General features: G+C 43.9%; 1 protein-coding gene and 1 long non-coding RNA gene across 10 annotated transcripts in view; one reads left to right on the top strand and one right to left on the bottom strand.

Moving 5' to 3' along the window:
* Positions 1-10,601, top strand: part of LOC117285218 — an 18,592-nt gene extending 7,991 nt beyond the window's left edge. Inside the window, exons 2-3 of the long non-coding RNA XR_004516205.1 lie at positions 9,713-9,880; positions 10,477-10,601. This is a non-coding gene — a long non-coding RNA (uncharacterized LOC117285218). The remainder of the gene's footprint in view (positions 1-9,712; positions 9,881-10,476) is intronic.
* Positions 1-20,827, bottom strand: part of Cfap61 (cilia and flagella associated protein 61) — a 229,134-nt gene that overhangs the window by 51,408 nt on the left and 156,899 nt on the right. For all 9 annotated transcript variants that reach the window (XM_010634190.3, XM_019208934.2, XM_010634189.3 and 6 more), the window contains 4 exons: positions 18,609-18,783; positions 10,806-11,098; positions 7,292-7,619; positions 5,949-6,040 (listed from right to left, as the gene is read on the bottom strand). In XM_010634190.3, the coding sequence (XP_010632492.2) occupies positions 5,949-6,040; positions 7,292-7,619; positions 10,806-11,098; positions 18,609-18,783 (888 nt within the window). The remainder of the gene's footprint in view (positions 1-5,948; positions 6,041-7,291; positions 7,620-10,805; positions 11,099-18,608; positions 18,784-20,827) is intronic.

Raw genomic sequence — 20,827 nt, forward strand, 5'->3', positions numbered from 1 at the left:
ATGTAATGAGACTGACCTGGAGCTCACTATGTAGCCCAGGCTGGTCTCGAACTCACAGCGATCCTCCTGCCTCAGCCTCCCGAGTGCTGGATTACAGGCGTATGCCACCATGCCCGGCTTGGTTGCTTTCTTGATAGCAGCCATTCTTTCTGGAGTGAGATGGAATTTCAGTGTAGTTTTAATTTGCATCTCTGGAAGGATTAGTGATGTTGAACATTTTTTCATGTTTTATTTGAAATTTCTAGTTTTTCATCTGAGAATGTGTATTTGTATCAGATGACCATTTTTTGATTGGGTCTTTAAATTTGGTGGGGTTTTAAAAAAATTCTTTATATGTTCCACATATTAGTCCTTTGTCTGAGGAACCACTGGCTAAAATTTTTTCCCACTCTGTGGGTTGTCTTTCACTCTGTTGGTGATTTCTTTTGCTGTGAAAAAGCTTTTTTAATAAGATGAGGTCCCACTTGTTGATTCTTTGGAGTATCTTCCATGCAGTCTGGGTTTTGTTCATGAAGTCTTTGTATACTCCTGTATCCTCAAGCGTTCTACCTACTCTCTCCTCCAGAAGATTTAGAGTTTATGTTTTAATATGTAGATTGTTGATCCATGAAGAAAGATAGACTGTTTAATAAATAGTGCTGGAAAAACTGGCTTTCTACACGGCAAAGACTAAAACTGGACCATCTCTTACCATGCATCTGTGAGTCAAATGTCAGGTTTCCACAGGACCATTCTGAGGAAAACATCCTAGTGAAAGTGATCACAGGGAATTTTGTTGCCTTAAAGAATACTTAAACAAAGAGACAGGTAAAAGGCAAATCCCCGATGGCTGGACTTGGGAGGCTCAGTCTGATAAGGCTGATTCCTGGGGGAAAGGGACAAGACCATGGCAAATGCACACAACCTCATAGATGACCTTTCAGTTTGTAAACACCTCACGGTATGGATCTCCAGCATTTTGCCCTTTAAAGACCAACTAAAACTGCCATACAAAGCCAAAGACAGGAAAGATACCTCTGTAATTCTATGTCACGAGTGCTTTTCTGTTCTGCTCCTGATAGCGTCAACTGACTCCTGCAGCTGTGCTCCCTGGTGGCCAGGATGGGCAACTCTGGACCAAGTGGGTTTCAACGTTGGTGGCTGTATTTTTATTTTTTTCTAGGACTCTTGAGTTCAGCAGACAGTAACTCAACTCTGCTGGGTGCTTATAGATTTAAGCTTTCCTCCAAATGTGAGCATGAGACTTAGGGATCCAGGTTAAGCTGAACTCCTCTGATCCCAAACATTTACTCAGTCCTGGACATCGCCTGGGGACTCTGTCTAAACAAGGATGCATGGTTTGACTTTTTAGATAAACTGACACAAGTGGTGAGTGTTTGGGTATCCAGGGTGAAGCCTGAGGGACCCCACCAAGGAGAGGCATATGGCAGGGGTGAGTCAGGGGGGCAAGGGCTGCGCCAGCCCCAAGTGCAGATGAGATGCTGGGGTTTGGGACGAAGAGAGAGAATAAACATGACTTGGGAAAGAGGCTGAGGGATGGGCCACAAGGGAGAGGCAATGGTGCAATCAATGTAAGTAGATTTCCTAGCAGGGAAATGTATTCACAGTGTATATTATAACACCAAAATATTCACAACCATCACGATGAATCCTATCTGGGGAGTATCAACATTTAAACAAATGTGAATGGTTATTTTATATGGTTGGGAATCTGGGTAATTTTTTTATTATTTCCCTTTCTGTTCATTTGACCCTGTAATTTTTAAATTTAAGCAATGATTAGCATTTCTAAAATGATGAAGTTGTGTGTAAATTTTCAGACTGTGCTGTGGCAAGGGACCAGATTTTGATGAACAAATGGGGACAGAAATGAAACAGAAATCAGAAGGAGTGAGGAAGAGGTAAGACGTAAAATAGGGGAAAGAAAGAAAGAAGGGAAGGAAGGGAAGAGGGGAAGACAGGGAAAGGGATGAAGTGGGCAGAGCCCCAGCAGGGGCAGCGTGGAGGTGGGGCTTGTCCAGGAAGGGGTAGAGAGGGCCAGGCTTGAGCCTCTGCCTGTGGGGTGTCTGGTCCCTTTATCTCCATCCTGCCAGTCCTGGACACACCTCGACCTTTTCCATTCAGTGGGTTTTAAGTCTCCAGTTCTCAGCAGGATGAGTGTCCAAGGGAGGCCTGGTCCCACTGAGGAGGTAGAGCTGCTCGGGTCTAGAAGCCCCCCACGAGCACGGGATGGTTTTGACTGAGGGTTCCCCCAGGGATCACTGGAGGGCAGAGAAACAATCCAGAAGAAGTGTTTATCTGTGCCCCGTGACATTTCAAGGCCACCTTGAGACCTGTTAACATGGTCAACAGCAACCTGATCTAAAAGGCCCTACCTGCAGCCAGCCAGGACTCCCTGTGTTTGGCAGGGTTGACTGGGACTTCGACTGAGCACCTCAAGCTAGAGGTCATGGTTCGCCACAGGTGGTGGCTGACAAGTTCCTGAGCTGCCCTGGTAGTGACAGTGTGAGCATCCAGCACTGCTGATGTCACCTTTGTCACCTTGTTATGGATTTGTTGCATATTTATTTATTTTTTGTTGGTCATAGTTTTCAAAGATCTGATTGCAATCTCAGGCTTTCCTGTGCTGTGAGGCAGCATGATGCTAAACATAAGTGCTCCATAGCTACGAGGGCTTGATGAGTCCCTCCAGCGAGCAAGTCACCACTCTAGGGTGACAGTGACGAGGAGATTCTCCTGAGTGTGGATTCTGACTTCAGAAGTGTCCATTTTAATGCGGTTTGTCCTATATTAGCATAGCTAAGGGTCTTTCTGGGAACTTGGAATACATTACCTTATTTCATATCCATTGTAGACAGCTGAGGAAGGGATATTCTCGAACACAAGCTCCCCTTGTCCTGAGGGTCACTGCTGGTCACAGAGGGTGGCAGATCAGGAAAACTCCCCACTGCTCTTCACAGAAAATCTCACTGATAAATGATGCATTAAGGCACCTCCCAGCACTGCCACCCTGAGAGATTCTGTGGTGACTATGATTATTTTATACCCTTTTCAATTTCGTGTATTGGGGGAGGTCTCACTTCTAGGTAGATGGTAAATTGTTAGGAGAGTTGGATCTTGAACCTAATGTGCTGCTTTTAGTGTGGTTTTCTTCTCTTTTTCCTGAACACACGCATCCTTTTGAGTTCCTCCATGATTTTACAGAGGTTGGGAAACAGCTCTGGAATTTGTTCAGATGGAAGACATGGGGTTAATCAGTCTTGGTGTTCAAGAAATTAGGCTCCCGGCTCTCAGCACAAACATGTGACTTTCAATTTAATAGTATCCAAGGCAGAATTTGTTGTGACAAATTCTTTTATTTCATGGTGTACACGCCAACAAGGCATGTGGACTGGAATCTGCACATTAGTTCATTATGGAGACGGCTTGGGCCTTTCTTTCCTTCTGTTGGCTTAGTGCTCCAGGAGCTCACAGACCACAGATGAATCTTCCTACCTAAATATTCTGGTGGACTGGGGATATCTGAAAAGATTCACTTGTACTTCATTTTTTATAAGAAGAGTAATTCAGCTTCGCTAGTGAAATATTGCTCTACCTGCCTCAACCACTGCCTGTATTTAGGTGATGGCCTGACCATTTTGGCCAATTTTACTTAATCAAATTAATTCCAACCTCAAAAGATTGCCATGGAGCCATCCTACATTTTTTTCTTGGATAATAAAAATGAAAAAAAAATCTGTTTAGATCTTCTGTACTAATTAAAAAGGAGGCCCACCTGGCAAATGATTAATTAAAGTCAGGGGTCCTGTTCAAATACTGTCAGAGCCCCAGCCAAAGCTTCTATTTAAGTTGCACTCTTATTAAAAGTCTCATTATTTAAAACCCCTTGTGACTTTTCCTCTGACTTTATTGGGTGATTTATGTATAAATGACACTGTGTGTAGGAAATTGCAGTGTTCTTGAAGAATCTGGTTCTGTCTGAAACCAAGCCTAGTATTTTCTAGCTGTTATACATATTAGGCTCAGGTAATTATCTGTGACAACCGAAGTGCTAAACCCTGGGACACCTTGGGCTTCATCCTGTTTATCTCACACCCAACATCTTTGGTAGCAGATTGTATTTTCCAAAGATGGCCACAGCAACAGCCCTGTTCCACATACTCTTTTGCAATATCATCTCAATGCTGTTCCCACTAGGAGATGGGCTCTCCTTCCCACCCCTTGACTCCCACGGGCTGTGACTGGCCAGAGGTGGAGATGGTTGTTGATTGTTGGGGCTATGTAACTTGCAAGGCCGGGCTAGCTTTCGAGGGAGAACATGTGTACTCAGAACCCTGAGCTGTCACTTTGGCAGTCTGAGGTCTCTGAGGCCACAGGCTGTGAGAACAGCCTGGAACCTGCCACGAGGCCAGCAAGGAGACTGGAGAAATGTATCAGGTTGGCCATATCATTAATCCTCAAAATTGCTCAAGAGAAGACACTGGGAGCAGAAGTTAAGCAGGCAGCTCCAGAGCCTGTCTCACTGGCTCAAAAGCAAACATGGCACCAGAGAGGAAGTCCTGGGTGACAGGAACAAGCCTGGGACCTTCTGTCTGAGCACAGTACCTCTGTTATCCAGCTGACCAGCCACTGCATGTCCTTTTGGGTTCCTTTAGCCAGGGCTGGTCGAGCCCCACTGCTCCTGTTTTGCTGGTGGCCTCGTGGGTAATTTAGGGAGGGGAGGAAAATAGTGGGGTGGTCACAGTCACCCCAGATTCTAAGTGATTTGCTTGACCCAGTGTCATGAAAGCAGACATCCAGGTCACCTGGAAGCTGATGGCTTGAGATCCTTCGGCAGGTGAATGGATAAATAAGCCATGGTGCATTCCGATGGCCCAATATTATTCAGTGCTGAAAGAAATGCATTATCAAGCCACAAAAGACATGGAGGAAACCTAAATGCATGTTGCCAAGTGACAGGAGCCAATCTAAGAAGAAAATAGACTAATTCCAGCTGTATGACATTTGGGAAAGGTAGAACTATGGAGACCTTAGGATGGGGAAGCACAGAGAATTTTCAGGGTAGGGAAGTTTCATCATGGTCCTGTGATCCTTTAACATGGGCACCTGCTATCACAAAGTTGTCAAGACCCCCTAGGACACAACACCAAGAGTGAAGCTCAGTGTAAAGTGTGAGCTGTGGTTGATAATGGTGTATCAATGAAAATTTGTTAGTTCTAACAAATGTACCACTCTTGGTGGGGCTGTTGATAATGGTGAAGGTTGTGTGTGTTGTGGGGTGGTGGTGATGGTGAAAAAGTATGTGGGAAATCTGTGTACCTTTTGCTCAATTTGTTATGAACCTAAAACTCCTCCGATAATGGAATCTATTGGAGAAAATGTATTGGTTTAAAATAATAATTTTAATTATGTTGGAGGCTAGAAATTAGAAACTGGGAAGTGCTTAGTTGGGAGCTTCTGGCTCAAAGTCTCCCATACGCTTTCAGTCAAGATGTGGATAGGCTGCAGTTGTCTGAAGACTTGAGGGGGACTGGAGGATCTACTCCAAAGCAGCCATTTGTATGGGTGCAAAATCAGTACTGGCTGGTGTGCTGGCCTCAATGCCTTACTATGGGACCTCACTAAATGGCTGCTTGGTGACCTCACAACATGTGATCCAAGAAGGCAGTTGGAAGCTCCAGCATCTTCCATGGGCTACCCTTTGAGGTCACACACTATCTTCTCCACAATGTCCTGTTGGCTACACAGGTCAGCCTGTGTGTGTGGCGGGGGGAACTACACAAGGGCACAAGAACCAAGGACTCTTGGAGGCCATCTTGATACCACAGTGGGTTTCTGATGCGTGAACCAACAACACATTCCATGCAAGATTTGACTAAAGAGTTTCATCCTCCCACAGACAGAATATTACATTTCAAAGTAAAATGAAACCCAGGAGTAATACTTACAAAATCAGGCTGTGCCATCTGCACCTCTAGGGGAATGGGGATGGCCGGCTTGGTGATATGCAGGTAGTGGTAGGACCCAGGAAGAATGCCTCCTGGAGGAGAGGGCAAGTTTTCTACATTTACAATGAGTTGTGGAGTTGAGGAACAGAATTTACATTTCACCACAGGGCAAATAGGGATGTCTACAATGCATGTACCCGTCAAACTTTCCCACTACAGTATTGCTAATTGCCAGGAGCTCTCTGGGGTGGCTGTACTTTATATAATCAAATCAATGTGCAGGTGACACTATACCCCATAATAGAGCCACCCATGCCCCAAGATGTGCCAAGTTAACCTTATGAATCCTGGGATTTTCCATAGCTCCCAATACTGAACCTACACCCTCAAAACCAGATCGAGTCCTCCAGAGGCCTTAGGCGTGTTGTGCTGTGCTCCCATTGCCCTCATGTCTCCAATATGTGGCCAAAATATTAAAAATTGAACTTTATAAGGAAAATCAACAAAGGTCTTTGCTCAGTGCTTTAGAAAACTATCGCTATCAAATCCTAAATATTTCTGGGCTGTCTCCAAGCCTGCTCCTGATCTCTGGCAGCCCTCCATTCTGCTGCTTGCCTAGGGTCACTGGTTTTCCTGAGGGCTCAGTGGAGTGAGAAGGTGAGTGAGAGCTCCCTGTGCCCATTGCTTTAGGTGAGGAAGACTGAGGACTGAACTGGAGGACTTTTGTATCTTTCCTCTGAGGTTCTCTTTACTGGGTTAGGGCCTATGGATGGCTAGAGGGGCTGGTCCATGCCCCCTTGGAAATAAACATACAATTGTGTAAAAATGTGTAGTTTTCTGGCCAGAGCATTCATAATATTCAAAGACACCATTTTTGAAGATCAAGGAATCCTGCCGTTCCTATCACAATATCTCCTTGGGAGTCAACAAGGCTTAGGGGGTAAAAGTAGACTGTTTTATAGCTGAAAATGATGGCGCATTCATCTATTGAGATAGCAGTATAAGCCTGGGCTGCTGGAGAATGGGGGTTCTGGGTAAGATGTCAGAGAAATCACCACCCACTCACTTTAAGCCTTCCAGGCAAGGTCCAGGTCTTTCTCTATTTTTTATGTGTAAATAGAGCCACAGTCAGGATGTAGCTGATAAAAAAAACTCAAGATACAAAGGGCCCTAATAGCAATAATGCCAGGTTCCTAATGAATGCCTGAGAAGTGAGATGTGCCCCTCCTCTATCCCTGTGGTGACCCCGTGGGGGACTATGGAGTTCGAATCATGGTGGCAACCCTGGGTGCTGGCCAGACCCAGGGTGTGGCCTCGCGGAGGGAGAAAGTGGTTGCTCACACCTTGGATCTTGGCTCCTTTGTACATGGGAATGAGGCGGTCCAGGTCGGCTGGTGGCTGCATCACAGGTTCAAGGGTTGGATCAAAGAGAGTGAGCATAGCAGCTGCCAGTTGAAAGCCCACTTCTTTGGAACTGAAGTTTCTGTGAGTCCAGTCATTTGAGTAGTATCTGTTGGAGAACTTTGTGAGGGGGCCGGCAGCTCTGATGGCGACATCGTTGGTGTGGAAGTTAGTGTCAATCACAAGGCGGCCATCATAGACAAGACAAGCATCATTCAGTGCTTTGAACGTTTCGTAGTCCACATTCTTCTCACAGAAGCTGAAGAACATCTACAAAGGGAATAATCATAGCATGACTGTGATTGTTCTTCATTTACCTTCCCAAGAGCAGGAATCGTCTCCAGAGTTATTTAGAAGTAATCATTAATTAGTTAATAAATAATTATAAATTACTTATTATTTAGTAGATTAAAAAATCTACTAAAAGTTTGTCATAATTCTGTGGCACATGTGTATGTGAGGAAAATCCAGAGTCAACCCCATATTTAATGTGAAAGTCTGGAAGTTCCCTCCTGAGTTATGGAACATAGCATGGATGTCTATTTCTTCTACTTTAATATTGCACCTGGGGTCCTAGACAGTAAAATTAGGCAACTACGGGAAATAAGAGGTCTCACTATCAGGTAAGACATATAACTGCCCCATTTGCATGTAGTTTATGGATCTAGAAAGCAACTACCAGAATGAAGAAATGCATTTAGCAAAGACTTAGACTGCTATGTTTATATACAAAATCAATTGCCTTTTGTATACTATCAGGGACTGACTGGGAATTAAACAATCCATTTATAATAGCTCGGACTTTCACAAAAGAAGGTATATCAGTGGCCCATAAGTATGTGAGAAGATGCCTAGCACCATAAGCCACATTAAGAAAGCACAAATTAAAAACATTATGATATACCATATCACACATAGGAGAAAGGCTGAAATTAGAAAGACTGGCAATATTAATTGTCAGCTAGAACAAGGAGCCCCTGGAACACTCAATACATTGCCAGTGGAAATGTAAAAGACTACAGCTAATCTGGAGAGTAGTAGTACCTTTTTGTTTTGTTTTGTTTTTTGGTACCAGGGATTGAACTCAGGTCCTTGTGCTTGCAAGGCAGGTGGCCAGTAGTACCTATTTTTTTTTTCTCATTGAGTTTATTGGTACATTTTAGGTATACAGTACAGTTACATTCATCATTGGGATCTTGTACCTTTACATGACAGGCCTTGGTTCTCACTTTTTCCGCTTACCCCTGCCCTCCCTTCACCCCTTCCTCCCTTACCTATTTACAAATACTTTATTTCCATTTTTTCATTTTCTCATATTTTTTCTTTTCCCTTATTTCCTTTCCCCTACCCTTCCCACTTCCCCTATGCCTTTAGCCCTTTTCTTCCTATTTCACATTGCAATTATACCATTAGGATCTTATGTACAATTACAGTTTTTCACACCAGAAAAACTATTTGGTATTTACACATCTGTGACTTATTTATTTCACTTAAGAGTATATCCAAACATTCGCCTACCATATGACCTAGCCACTCTTTGAGAATATAGCTAAGAGAAAAGAAAATGTGTTTACTCAAAAACAGGTAAAAGAATATGCATAGCAAGCAAGTGAATAAATAAAATGTGATATAGCCACACAGTAAGATACTACTCAGCAGTGAAAAGGAATGAACTATTGACACATGGAATTGTATGAAATCTCAAAAATCACTATGTGAGTAAAAGAAGCCAAATGAAAAAACAAGGTACAGTGTGTGATACTGTTTACAAAAACTGCCATTAGCAGTTACATACACCATCCTTTTGGGTATCTTGTGGCTAATATAGCAAAGTGCCACACAATGGAAAGCCCCGAACCACAGAAACACATTCTCTCACAATTCTGGAGACTGGAAGTTGGAATCAAGGTGTGGTCAGGATCATGCTCCCTACAAAGGCTCCTGGGAAGGAGCTAGACCCTCACTGGCTCTAGTGGTGGCTGGCAATCCTTGCCCTTTGGTGTCTTATAGCTGCCATTACTCTAATCTCTGCCTCTGGCATAGCATGGCTGCTTCCTTGTGTCAAGAGATCTCTCTCTAGAGAAGGACACCAGTTACTGGATGGAGAGCACACCCTGATCCAAGATGGCCTTCTCCTTACTTGATCACATCTGCAAAGACCCTACTTCCATCTGAGCCACATTCACTAGTACTGAGGGTTTCTGGGAAACATGGTGTGGGGGGCCCCTGACATCATCATCACTATCAAGAGGCAAATTCATGCCCACTAAAGGCCGCCCGACACATGACAGCTGCTGCTCAAAGCAGACAGTGAGGGTGGCTGATATCCCGATCTTTCCCCTTTCATCCTTATCTCTCTCAAGTACCAAGCGCTGGACAAAGAAAGATGGAAATCAGGGAGTCAAGTGATTGCCTGGGACAATCATCTGCAGAGACCATTCTCTGAGATGCACAGTACGACGGGGAGAAACGATCCGACAGCACAGATCAACTTCCCACCCACAACTCACCCACACTGCTGTAGGATGAAGGTATCTCTTGGGTCGGGGCAATTAAGAGTATTTGCAAGATTTTTTTTTGCCATAATTCTGAAAGTAATCTGAACATAGAAGCAAAGGTTTGGGGCAGAGGATCTGTGGGATTTTAAGATGTTTTCTTATGCTTCTGCTTCCTTCAAAGGATATACACTCCCCTCCAGAGGTTCCCTGGGATGAACCTGGCAAGTTTCCAGTATGATCATTTTGGAGGGGAAAATTGGGGAAAGAGGATTTTGATTTTTCCTATCTTAAATAGGTATTACAATGACACACATATGTAGAGAACATCATTTTTAAAATGAATGAATGAAGTTTTCTGTCTTTTCTCAGCTATATCCATCACACCTATGACAGAGCCTGAGATGTAGAAGCCAATGTACTAAAGAGTAGAATATAAATTTCCCATGGTGCTCAGGTAGCACTAGGCCCAGGAAAGGGCGGGTCCCCAGGGATGGCGGCCCTTCTCCTACCTCTGACCTCCTTCCATGTGAAGAAGCAAAGGCTAATTTCCTTCCCAGTGAACATGGATGCCACATGACTCTCTTGTCTCCTCTGTCTCTGTCTCCCTCTCTCACTCCACCTGCCCTTAGAACTAAGCCCAGTGCCACAACGGGGCCATTTTATAATCTCAATTTAAGTTGATCTGCATCACAACCAGATGGAAGAGTGCATGTGCCTTCTGGAAGGTGCCCCCAACTCCTCCAACTGACTTCAGCTGCCCACGAGAGCTCTGGTGAGAACTGCCTGGTTGGGCCCAATCCAACCCTCACCTGGAGAGATAATAACAAGACTGCTGTTGTTTTGCAGTCCTGAGTTGGGAGTAGCTTGCTGCCTCTCAGCAAGAGTCTCAGAGGTGTAAGGAACTCTGAATCTGAGACTCCCAACCCCAGAAGCTGGGTGGGTGGATGCAGGGACTCACGGTGCACTGAAGCTGGAAAGGCTTGGTGGGCGTGGTGAAGCTGGCACAGTGGATGGGGTCGGGGTTCAGGCCCTGGTTCCACTGGGCCAGGATGGCATCCCGAAAGGTGGTGACACCGGCCGCCCCCAGTGCCTCCTCCACGGCGCTCTCCACCGAGTAGTTGTTGATGCAGGTGACTGTGGACTTGGGTGGGCTGTGCACGAGGTAGATGCAGGAGCCTCTCACACCCAAGTGTAAGAGTGTTTCCACGGTGGTGTAGGTGTCAATTGTGTTCCCATAGACAATGACATTCCCTGGAAAAGGAGGGAGGAAAAATGCTAAGACGCACAGTTAAAAAACCAACTTATTAGTCAAATGCTAATAATGCCGAATTGCTCCCTGTAACCCTCTCATTTTTCAGCTGCAGGAGCCCAGCAGTGTTACCTAGCAACTGTGACCAAGATAATTTAGTAAAGAATTGGCACAAAACATCCCACAAAGTAGTCAAGTACTTCTAACGCAGAAGTAGGACATTCATTTATGTTCCTATAATTTGAAAGTTGAAATTATGCTGAACAAAATGGCCTAGAATAAAACCTTTTATCTTGTCTTTGTTCCCTATTTGCCACACTTATTAAAGAAACAAAATTACTGAAGTTTGCCATACTTGCAAATTCTTCCTAAGAGATAAAAGGACAATGGCTAAAAAGAAATTTATGCACATCATGTTACTGATATTTTAATATATAAAGTCGAACTGGGTTAACTTCAAGGAAATCTTTCCTTTTTTTAGAACTAAGGACTAGGACATTTTGCTTTTCAAAAAGTAATTTTATAAAGATTCAAATTGTGAGTTTTAGAATGTAATATGTCCAGACCTCGCCAGAGGGACTGAAGGGTGTTATTTTGCTCAGGGAATATAAAATCATAAAATAATCTTTTGTTGTCCTTTTGAGACGTGGTCTTGCTATGTAATTCAGGCTGGCTTTGAATTTACCATACATCCCAGACTTGTGGCAATCCTTCTGCCTCAGCCTCCCAAGTGCTAAGATGTTAGGTGTATACCATCACACCCAGCTTAGCTAGACTTCTCTTGTGTAAGAGCATTTTGGTAGTAAGAGTGTATATTATTTATTTATCTTTTTCAAAAATATTACAATAATTACAAATGCTATTCTATTATTTCATCAGTTTTGAGATTAATGATGCTATAAGAAAAGTGTAGTACATGCTATTTTAACATTGGATCAGCGTTTTTACCTTTTCACAAAGGGAGGACTTGCTGTAGATGCATTTTCCAGGCATGCTGTAACAATTTTACCACATCACATCTCTATTTTTCACTGGTTTGTAAAAGAGCATGAAAAGGAATTTTACAAGGCAAAATAAATGGCACATGTATTGATTCAATTTGGTGGAATAAATTATGCAAAACTCAACTCTAATCCAAAGCTAAAAGGCAGTGCAATAGCTTGTCTTATTGGCTTAGGCAAAATAAGCTGGACTAACTTTCAGATGGCTTCTTGGAAGGTGACCATGTTGTGGAGGTGGCCTGTGCTCCTGCTCCTGATCTGGGGACACAAGGAGAGCACTGGTTGAGGGAGCAGAGTCCTCCCTTCCTGCCACACTAGGCTGCTGTGGTCTCCTCCCCATCGGAGCTGCAGGGAACATTCCTCAGCGAGCTGAGATTTTCTTGGCTGAAAGAGCCAACATTTTGCTTAAATTACTGAGGCTCCCACCTGCTGCAAACCATGAAGCTTGGCTGTCTGGCACAACAAAGAGCCAGCCTGCCAGGATAGCTAGCACCGGGCCCTCAAACTGTCAAAGGTTTGAGGTCTGCTGCTTTTTCATGATGCCTGCACCAAGACAGGATTCTTTCTCTTGAACAAATTGTGGGTCAGAACCCCCACACAACTCCATCTTAGTTGTCAGCAGCAATGCTAGGGACAGGTAATGTACTTTATAAAATCTCTAAATTTTAATTTAGAGGTTTATTGATAAATAATTTAACTTCTAAACACTCTTGGCTTTTGTGTAAGTCAGCTGGAAAGTGATGAAAGAGAAAATCAATCTCTAAGGGGGACTTACAGTGGCTCACAGTCTTGGATGTGTCAGTCCATGGTTGCTTGGCCCTGGTGACTTTGGATCCATGGGGAGATGATCCATCATGGTGGACAGTATGTGGGGGAAAAGTAAAAAAGAGAGGAGGGGCCCTAGTCCCATTCTCCACTTCAAGGACACTTGCCTGGAGACCTAACTTCCTCCCACCTGGCCTCAGCTCCTGAAGATTCCAGCACTTCTCAAAGTGCCACAGGTGGGGACCACACCTTTAGCATCAAGACTTAGAGAGATATTTAATGTAACAGCTATCTTTAATTTAAAGCAAAGTTCCTTAACAAAAATATGAGACTTTGTTCACCATAACAATTAGCTATTGACACAATAATGCTGGGTAACAAATAACCCAGATAACAAAATGTCAAACAACATTCAGCATATTATGGGTTAATGCACACATCCATGGAAAGGTGGTGTTAGCTGATCTGGCTCCACACTGGGCTGGGATCCGCACCAGTGTGTTTGTTTTCCTCGACTCAGGAGCAGGGAAGGGCAAGCACAACCACTTACACAATTTCAAATCTCTGCTTTTATCACATCCTCCAGCTCTTCATGCACCACAGCTACACCTATGGTCAAGGACACAGGGAAGGATACTCTGTCCACCCACTGTGTCTTTGAATATTTGCTGAAGAACAGTCCCCACTATCAATCATATATTAAATAATAGCCTACATAATTTCATCTGGAAATTTCCATTCAAGTATGCTCTGATTATTTACCTATATTTCTCTAATTAAAAAATCATAAAACACAGTAGAACCTTATTACAATAGTGGTCAGTTAGTGAATAAATCATAACCTATAGATCATATCATATCCCTTAACAAATACTGTAAGACATGGTAACAACCTGATGTAACAAAGTCAGTTTTTTCCTCTTTTCCAGTTCAATATCTTGCCTTTTAAAGGTTTCCTGTCTACTGGGCATTATTCCTTCTATTATCTTTCTGGAATTGCGAGTTCTTTAACACCATTTCTCATTTTTACTTTGAAAGGAATTTTTAGACTAAATTAGTGTTTATCTTGTGACTCTGATATGCCAAGCACAAATTCAGCATTTTAATGCACAATGCTTTATTACTATTATGATCAAAGCAGTAACATCTGGCACTATTAGCAATAGCATTAGCTTCACTCTAATGTACATAAATAAGTTTTTCATAAGGTGACATCAAAACTACAAGTATGGTAAAAAAATTATAGAATAATCAGTCTTATTTGGGGAGGGTCCTCCAAAAAAAAATCAGTAGACAAAATCTTGGATTATTCATTTTGGGACAAATCAACCCAGGCATAAAAAATACGGTTATTTGCATTTATTAGGGTAGTTGTCCTAGCATATATGGGTTGAAACTTGGGCTCTCAAAGCCCAGTGACAAGGTCTTACCATGCTTGGGCTCCAGCAGATGGTCCAGCCTCCAGCCTGCTGAGGCCCCACAGGCCTGGGTGGTGTCCATCTTTCTGTCTGCTATACCATGAAGACAGTTTGTCCTGCCAAAACTCTGTCTAGGCTTAATTCATCACCAGGCAGTTCTGGGAGTTGGAGCCTTGTGGGAGGTGCTTGGATGATGGAGGCAAGGCACTCAGAGCAGGCCCGTGCTTTTCTCATGGGAAAGAGTACCCACGACCAGGGCCTGCACCTTTTGTCTTCCTTCCACAGTCACCCATTTGCCCTGCAACTTTCTGTTATCACTTGGAGCAGTGTAAGACCCTTAGTGGATGTGGCACAGTCAATACTGGGCTTCCCAGCTTCCAGAACTGAGTCAAAATAAATTCTCTTCCGAGGTTACCCAGTCTCGAGTACTCTGTTATAGAACCAGAGAGCAGACTTGGACATCTTCCCAGTGCTCACCACAGCCTGCATCCCTGGGCTTCTCTGTCCATCCTTCCCACATGTCACTTTGGAGATTCCCACGGTGGCTGGCACTGTCACTGTGGATGTGACAGAACGCTTCCTGACCGGACACGTGGATGAATGCTTGGCATTTATCAGACTGCTGCTCTTAATGTTTTTCCCTTGCTAAGGACCGATCTTTTGTGCCCTCTAAATATCTGGCACAAAATGACCTCACTGTTGCCAGATTTTCCTGCTACCTCATTTTACTTGTATTCACTATTAAGTTGGCAGTATAAGAAATATCCAGTCGCCAGATGGGCTGTACACCTGGGTTGTAAGATAGAAACATGTTCCCTTAACAGCATTAGGTCTGGTTTTTAGGTTTTCAGTTTAGCTCACAAAATCCTTCATAATCCCAAATGTAACCAAATTGTGTGTGCCTACAACAGATTGTAGGTATAAAATAATACTCCTACCATATTGGTGGCATTTAAACTCAGGGAAACAAGAAATTACACCTTTAATATGCATTTAAGGAAAGGTAGATGTCAAGCAGATTGAAGGACAAACTGTAGAAATTGTTAGACTTTTTAGAGGTTGATGGCACTGGGTCTCTTTAAAATACAGATTTGATTCTGGGTCACGGGGCTTTCTTATATTTTACATGGAGGTTGGCAGTTATATGAGTATTGCGCCACAATGGTGAGGTTCCAACAAAGATGGAAGGGAACAGAGAAAGAAAGGTAGACAGAGAAAGAGAACAGAGAGAGCCTCAGAGAAATAGACTTTCTTTACTTCTAGAATAAGAATGAAACAGTAGGGGACAGAAAGTGGCTGCTGAAAGTGCAGGTGGAACAAAACGAGGGGAAGTGAATTATGGTCAGAACAGGGGGACACCAGTTGGCCTTGACCAAGGGGGAAATGGGGCTGACAGCAGTGGGCCCACCCACCTGCATGGGCAGTGGTTGGATGGAATCAGTTGGCACAGAAAACCCTGCTGGCCACAGAGAGGAACTGAGACAGCCCCAGTTGGTGTAGGGCCCATAACAAGTGCTCTTTGGTGGCACCTACTAACAAGTCAGAAAACTCCATCTAGTTAAAAATGCAATAGATCAATGTATTCTAGCAGCTGGTGCCTTATAACGCATGGGGTCCTTGCAGATATTCAGAAGGAGCTAAGGCACTGAGGGGCTTCTTTCACATCCCTGGGATGCCACATATATCACCTTGATATTTGCATGTAGGGAATGGGAAGGACCGCATTGGCCAGAGGAGTCCTCTGCACATCAGTTTCCCACTAGAGGATCTCATCACGCTCTCTCTTCCAGTTCAGCTCATTTAATGGCTAAGAAAATAACCAGTTTTCTGGTTTGATCCAACAGGTGGCAGAGGTATGGGGTGGAGGCTGCTCTACTGGGAAATGGCAAATGACAGCAAAAGATTAGCACACTCTGGCGAATGTGGAGCAGAGGATGATTGGACCCAGACACAGCAGTTTCCAAGGAAGCCAACCTTTCTGTTTCTTGGAGGGAGAAGTGGTGCACGATTAAGGTCAGAGATCTGGAATGGGCAAGCAGGGACAAAGGAGGGCTAGGGGAGAGCACTGGGAATGAATGCTGCCAGAGGGAACACCATCTTCTCTCTTCCGCTAAGATGCTATCAGGAAGGAGGAGGGCCCAGTGCTGACAGGATGAGGGGGCATAAGGATGCTGCTGTGGACCTCACCTTGGGCCTGACAGTGGAGACGTGCCAACTCACTGGTGTGAAAGGAAGAGCGGTCTGTACTCTGACACACTCTATGAAGGAGAAACTAGCTATGTTGATAGCAAGCAGCAAAGGAAGGCAATGGCACTGTGTGTCTCAGCTACAGGAAGGCCAAGCTTAGTGGAGGACTTGAGCTATGTTGATAGGGTTGGGGAGACATCCTGCTTCCTAAACATAGTAAACAACAGTTTCAGGGGTTCGAAGACTCACCAGTATTTAAGGGTAAAATGAGTTTACAGAAATGAAAAGCTAAATAGGTTTCTCTTTTACATTTAAGAAACAAAGCAGAGGTTTTTTTTTTTTTTTTTAATCCTAAAAGTAATGGAGTGATTGTTGTTTTTTTTGTGTGTGTTTTTTTTTTTAATTGTTGTTGTTTGCTTTCTGAGACAGGGTCTCACTATGAAGGCCAGGCTGGCCTCAAATTCCTGACAGTTCTCCTGTGTCAGCCTCCCAAGTTCTGGGATTATAGGCATAAACAGCTACCATGCCGGGATCTAGAGCAATCTTCTTAAGAAATTACTTTCACAGATGCCAGAAAGGCACTCTATTCTTTTCACTGAGTGCTTTAACTTCTAAATAGTGGGAAAATGTCTTTGCTGCTGTCTCATGATTACATCCCATACTGTACAGATGAAAAATCTTTTTGGAGAGAACCAGGGCTTGGAAAGAAGCTAAACCCACCCCTGCCCAAAGACTCCAGACCCAGCTGGTTTTACAGCAGATTCTTGTCCAATTTGCAAGTCACTTCGTATTTCAAACCCCCTGAAAATGTGGAAAGCTCCCACAAAACACTTCGTGAGGCCAGTGTACCCTTGAATCCAAGAACCTGACAAGCAAACAAAGAAAAAAAACTACAGGCCTAACTTATTCATGAATTTAGAGGTAAATGGCCTATAAAGTATTAGCAAATGAAATTCAGCAATGTTTTGAAAGCCACTTGATATCCATTTAAAATTAATAACTTTTTGTGAGGAAAGGTCTTGCTATACAGTCCAGGCTGGCCTTGAACTCGCTGTGTAGCCCAGGATGGGCTCGAACCTGCCATCCTCCTGTCTCAGCCTTCATAAGTGCTGGGATTACAGGTGGGCCTCACTAGACCCAGGTTAAAATCAGTAACTTTTAATACAGTAAATACACTGACTTGGAAAAAAGTTAATCTAAATTATCCACCACAAATTTGAAGAAACTATATTTAATCCTACTGTATTGTATTAAAGACTGCAATTAAATTATATTGAAATAAATACATAAAATACATGAATATATTTAAATTTTGCATATTAGTGCCTCCTTTCTGGTTGTTTAGTGGTCTGAACTGGAGGCCAGGATAAGAATCCAGCTCCAATTATAGGTGGTTGTGGAACTCAGCCAGTTCCCCACTCCTGCAGCCTTGGGTAGAAGAAAGCTGGCGACACCAAGTCACCTCCAAACCCTGACTCCCAGGTTCTGGCTGAAAACACCCTAGCAGCTGGGCTCTGCTCTGCTGGTGGAGTCCAATAATTTCAAGGAAATCTCAGCAATGAGGAGGAGGATGCTTGAGAAGACACTTTATGGAGGCACAGGCATCTGTGCTCATGTTTTACTTTCTCATTCTGATTCCAAAAGTGGTATGCAACTCGAGTTCGTGCATTTGTGGGAAGGACCGGACTGCACAGGCAATGGCAAGAAAGAGAACAATGGGTTGTGAAGAGAAGAAAAGAGCCCTTCCGGATGCGGCCTTTTCTTTCCCTTCCTCGGGCTTTTCAGCTGCACAAAAGGAGACATATTTTCCATATAATTGCTAAACATGTTTGCTTATTAAATTATTCTTTAATTAGTTAATGATTTTAGCCATGCTTTGCTCTTCGGATATTCATTTTGTGTAATAAAATAATTATAGATAATTAAACTATCTCAAGCCTTTTTCTTTCCCCTAGCAAACATGCTGGGTATCCAAAAATGACAACAAGTTGTAAATTAATCTGGAAAACAAAGCATGACAGATGAATGATTTGGTTGGAATTAATTAGGCACTAATTACATACTGGAACTAGATGAAGAATGAGACTCATTATAAAAATAAAGCGCTATTCGGATGGACCCACAGGCCCCAATATTCTTACCTTCTGTGGTGACAGAGTTGCTCAGAATCCAAGTCAGGGCCTTGATGCAGTCCTCCTCATCGTTGAGTGTGAACAGGTTGCAGGGAACTTGCCCCATGTACCGCATCTTGCTGCTATCAGCGACCTCTCGGTTTGTGGGGTGCTGGCTGATATCTGCCCCTGTTGGACATGGGACCTCCAGCGGGTCACAGAGAAATGCTGGGTTCAGTAGTAGCAAGGGAAGCTTTGACAGTTTTTTAAAAAAAGACAAAGCATATGCAAAGCAATGCAGGTGTATCTTTTCCTGTCCTCAGATTCAATTAATCAGGTTTTGAGAAGGGAGAAACAGACCCAATGTGGAATGACCACTTAAGAGACTGTTGCCGGATGGATTCACTCTCGTTCTCTGATACTGTGTAACACATTATCCCAAAACTTAGTGGGAGAAAACAGCCGTGTGTTGGGCTCGAAAATTCTGTGGGCCCGTAATTCAGACTGCGCAAATTTTGAGACAGTTTGTCTCTGTTCCTCAGTGTCTGGGAAGACAAAGGTTGATCAAGTATCTCACTCGGTCCTTTTCCTTTCCCCTGGAGAACATGCTGAGCATTTCAAACTAACAGTGAGTTGTCCTTTTTAACTAGCAATTGATACTGGTTGTGGCCTGGGACCCCCATGTGCAGCCTCTCCTTGGGGTCTGGGCTGCTCTATCACTTGGTGGCTATGCTCTGAGGGCAAGAGTCCCAACAGAGAGCTGGCCATGACCTCTCTGACCTCATCCTGGAAGCTAGGTGGGGTCTCGACTACCATGTTCCATCACAGAGGTAGCCATAGGGGTCTGCCCAGAATCAGGGCACCAAATCACAATGTGGAAGCAGCCATGGGTCTGGGGTTGATGTGGCAACACTTAGTAAAGAAAAGCCTGGCCACACAAGCAATCATATCAGGGGCTGAAATACAAGTGTGCAGAGGGGGCAGGCAGGAAAATACAAGGCGATAGAGCATTATTTACTTATGGAAATTACAGGTTTATTATTCACTTTGTCAGGGAAATAGTCTCTCTCTCCCAACACAGAGTCCTTCCAAATGTGACTTCTATCTCCTCCTTTTTTTTTTTTTTTTTTGGTAGCAGGGATCAAACTCAGGACCTGGTGCTTGTAAGACAGGCAGTGGCAGCACTGGGCTAAATATCCAGCCTTTTCTCTCCTCCCTTTTGACTCAGACATGATTGGGAGCAGAAATTTCCTTTTCCTATAAAGAAAGTGGCAGTGGCATCACAAGGCAGGATGATGGCTGGCACTTGGTCCCTGTGTTGAAGACAAATGTAACAATCTGGGGGGCCTGTGCCCCGGCCAATGAGTCCAGGGAAGAGTCTGAGCTCAGGATGGCCAAGAAATGTCAGATCCTTAGGTTTTTATATGGACATTTGACTTTTTACTTAGTAGTTCAAATGAAAATCAAATACCATTGTAAAAGCCAAATGAAACAACACAGTGGCCAGTGGGCCATGGCAGCGCTCTTCAACTTGGCTTCCAGACAGGGACCACGGTGAATAGATGAGGCAGACACAAAGTGCGAGACTGGAGGCCACTTGAGGCCTGGGTGCAAGAGGCTTGAAGACCATGAGGCAGGCAGGGTTCCGGCACACAATGGCAAACATCCTCTGGCACAAGTGACCTCAGCTTCAGCTCACTCAGTTCTCCCATCTGCACAGCAGGGATAAAGGCTCCACCAACCATGGAGTGATCACAGGGCTATATCAGGGAAGACACAGTCAGTTCCCAGAAAACATCTGGGCCATCGGGGACCCTCACAGCCCCAGTGAGAGTAATGAGGACAGCCTGAGCCCATCTCCTACCAGGGCTGACATTTCCTTTTGCAGCAGACTTTCAGGCTGGTAGGAGGTTGTTTCTTAGGATGAAGGAACTTTGGGGGTTGCCCTTAATCTGCCTCCTGCACCTGTGATGTACAAGTCACTCCAAATCTTCGCCTCTATGGCTAAAACCTCTGGATGTTCCTTAGCTTGTCCTTTCCCTCCATACATAGAAATAGAGAAAGCCAGAGTATAGTCCTCCTTTTTTAATTTGCTTTTGTTTGGAATCAATCAACTTGGTAGAAATGTTTTCTTTTAGTATATCTTAAATTATTATTGCAAGACGGCCCAAATTCAAGGGAGAAGATACAGGCTCCACTTCTCAGATGGAAGACGTATCAGAGAATTTGCACCCAGGTTTCTGTGACCT

Source organism: Fukomys damarensis, unplaced genomic scaffold (assembly GCF_012274545.1).
Source record: "Fukomys damarensis isolate Sample0158 unplaced genomic scaffold, DMR_v1.0_HiC HiC_scaffold_7, whole genome shotgun sequence".
Taxonomy (NCBI): Eukaryota; Metazoa; Chordata; class Mammalia; order Rodentia; family Bathyergidae; genus Fukomys; species Fukomys damarensis.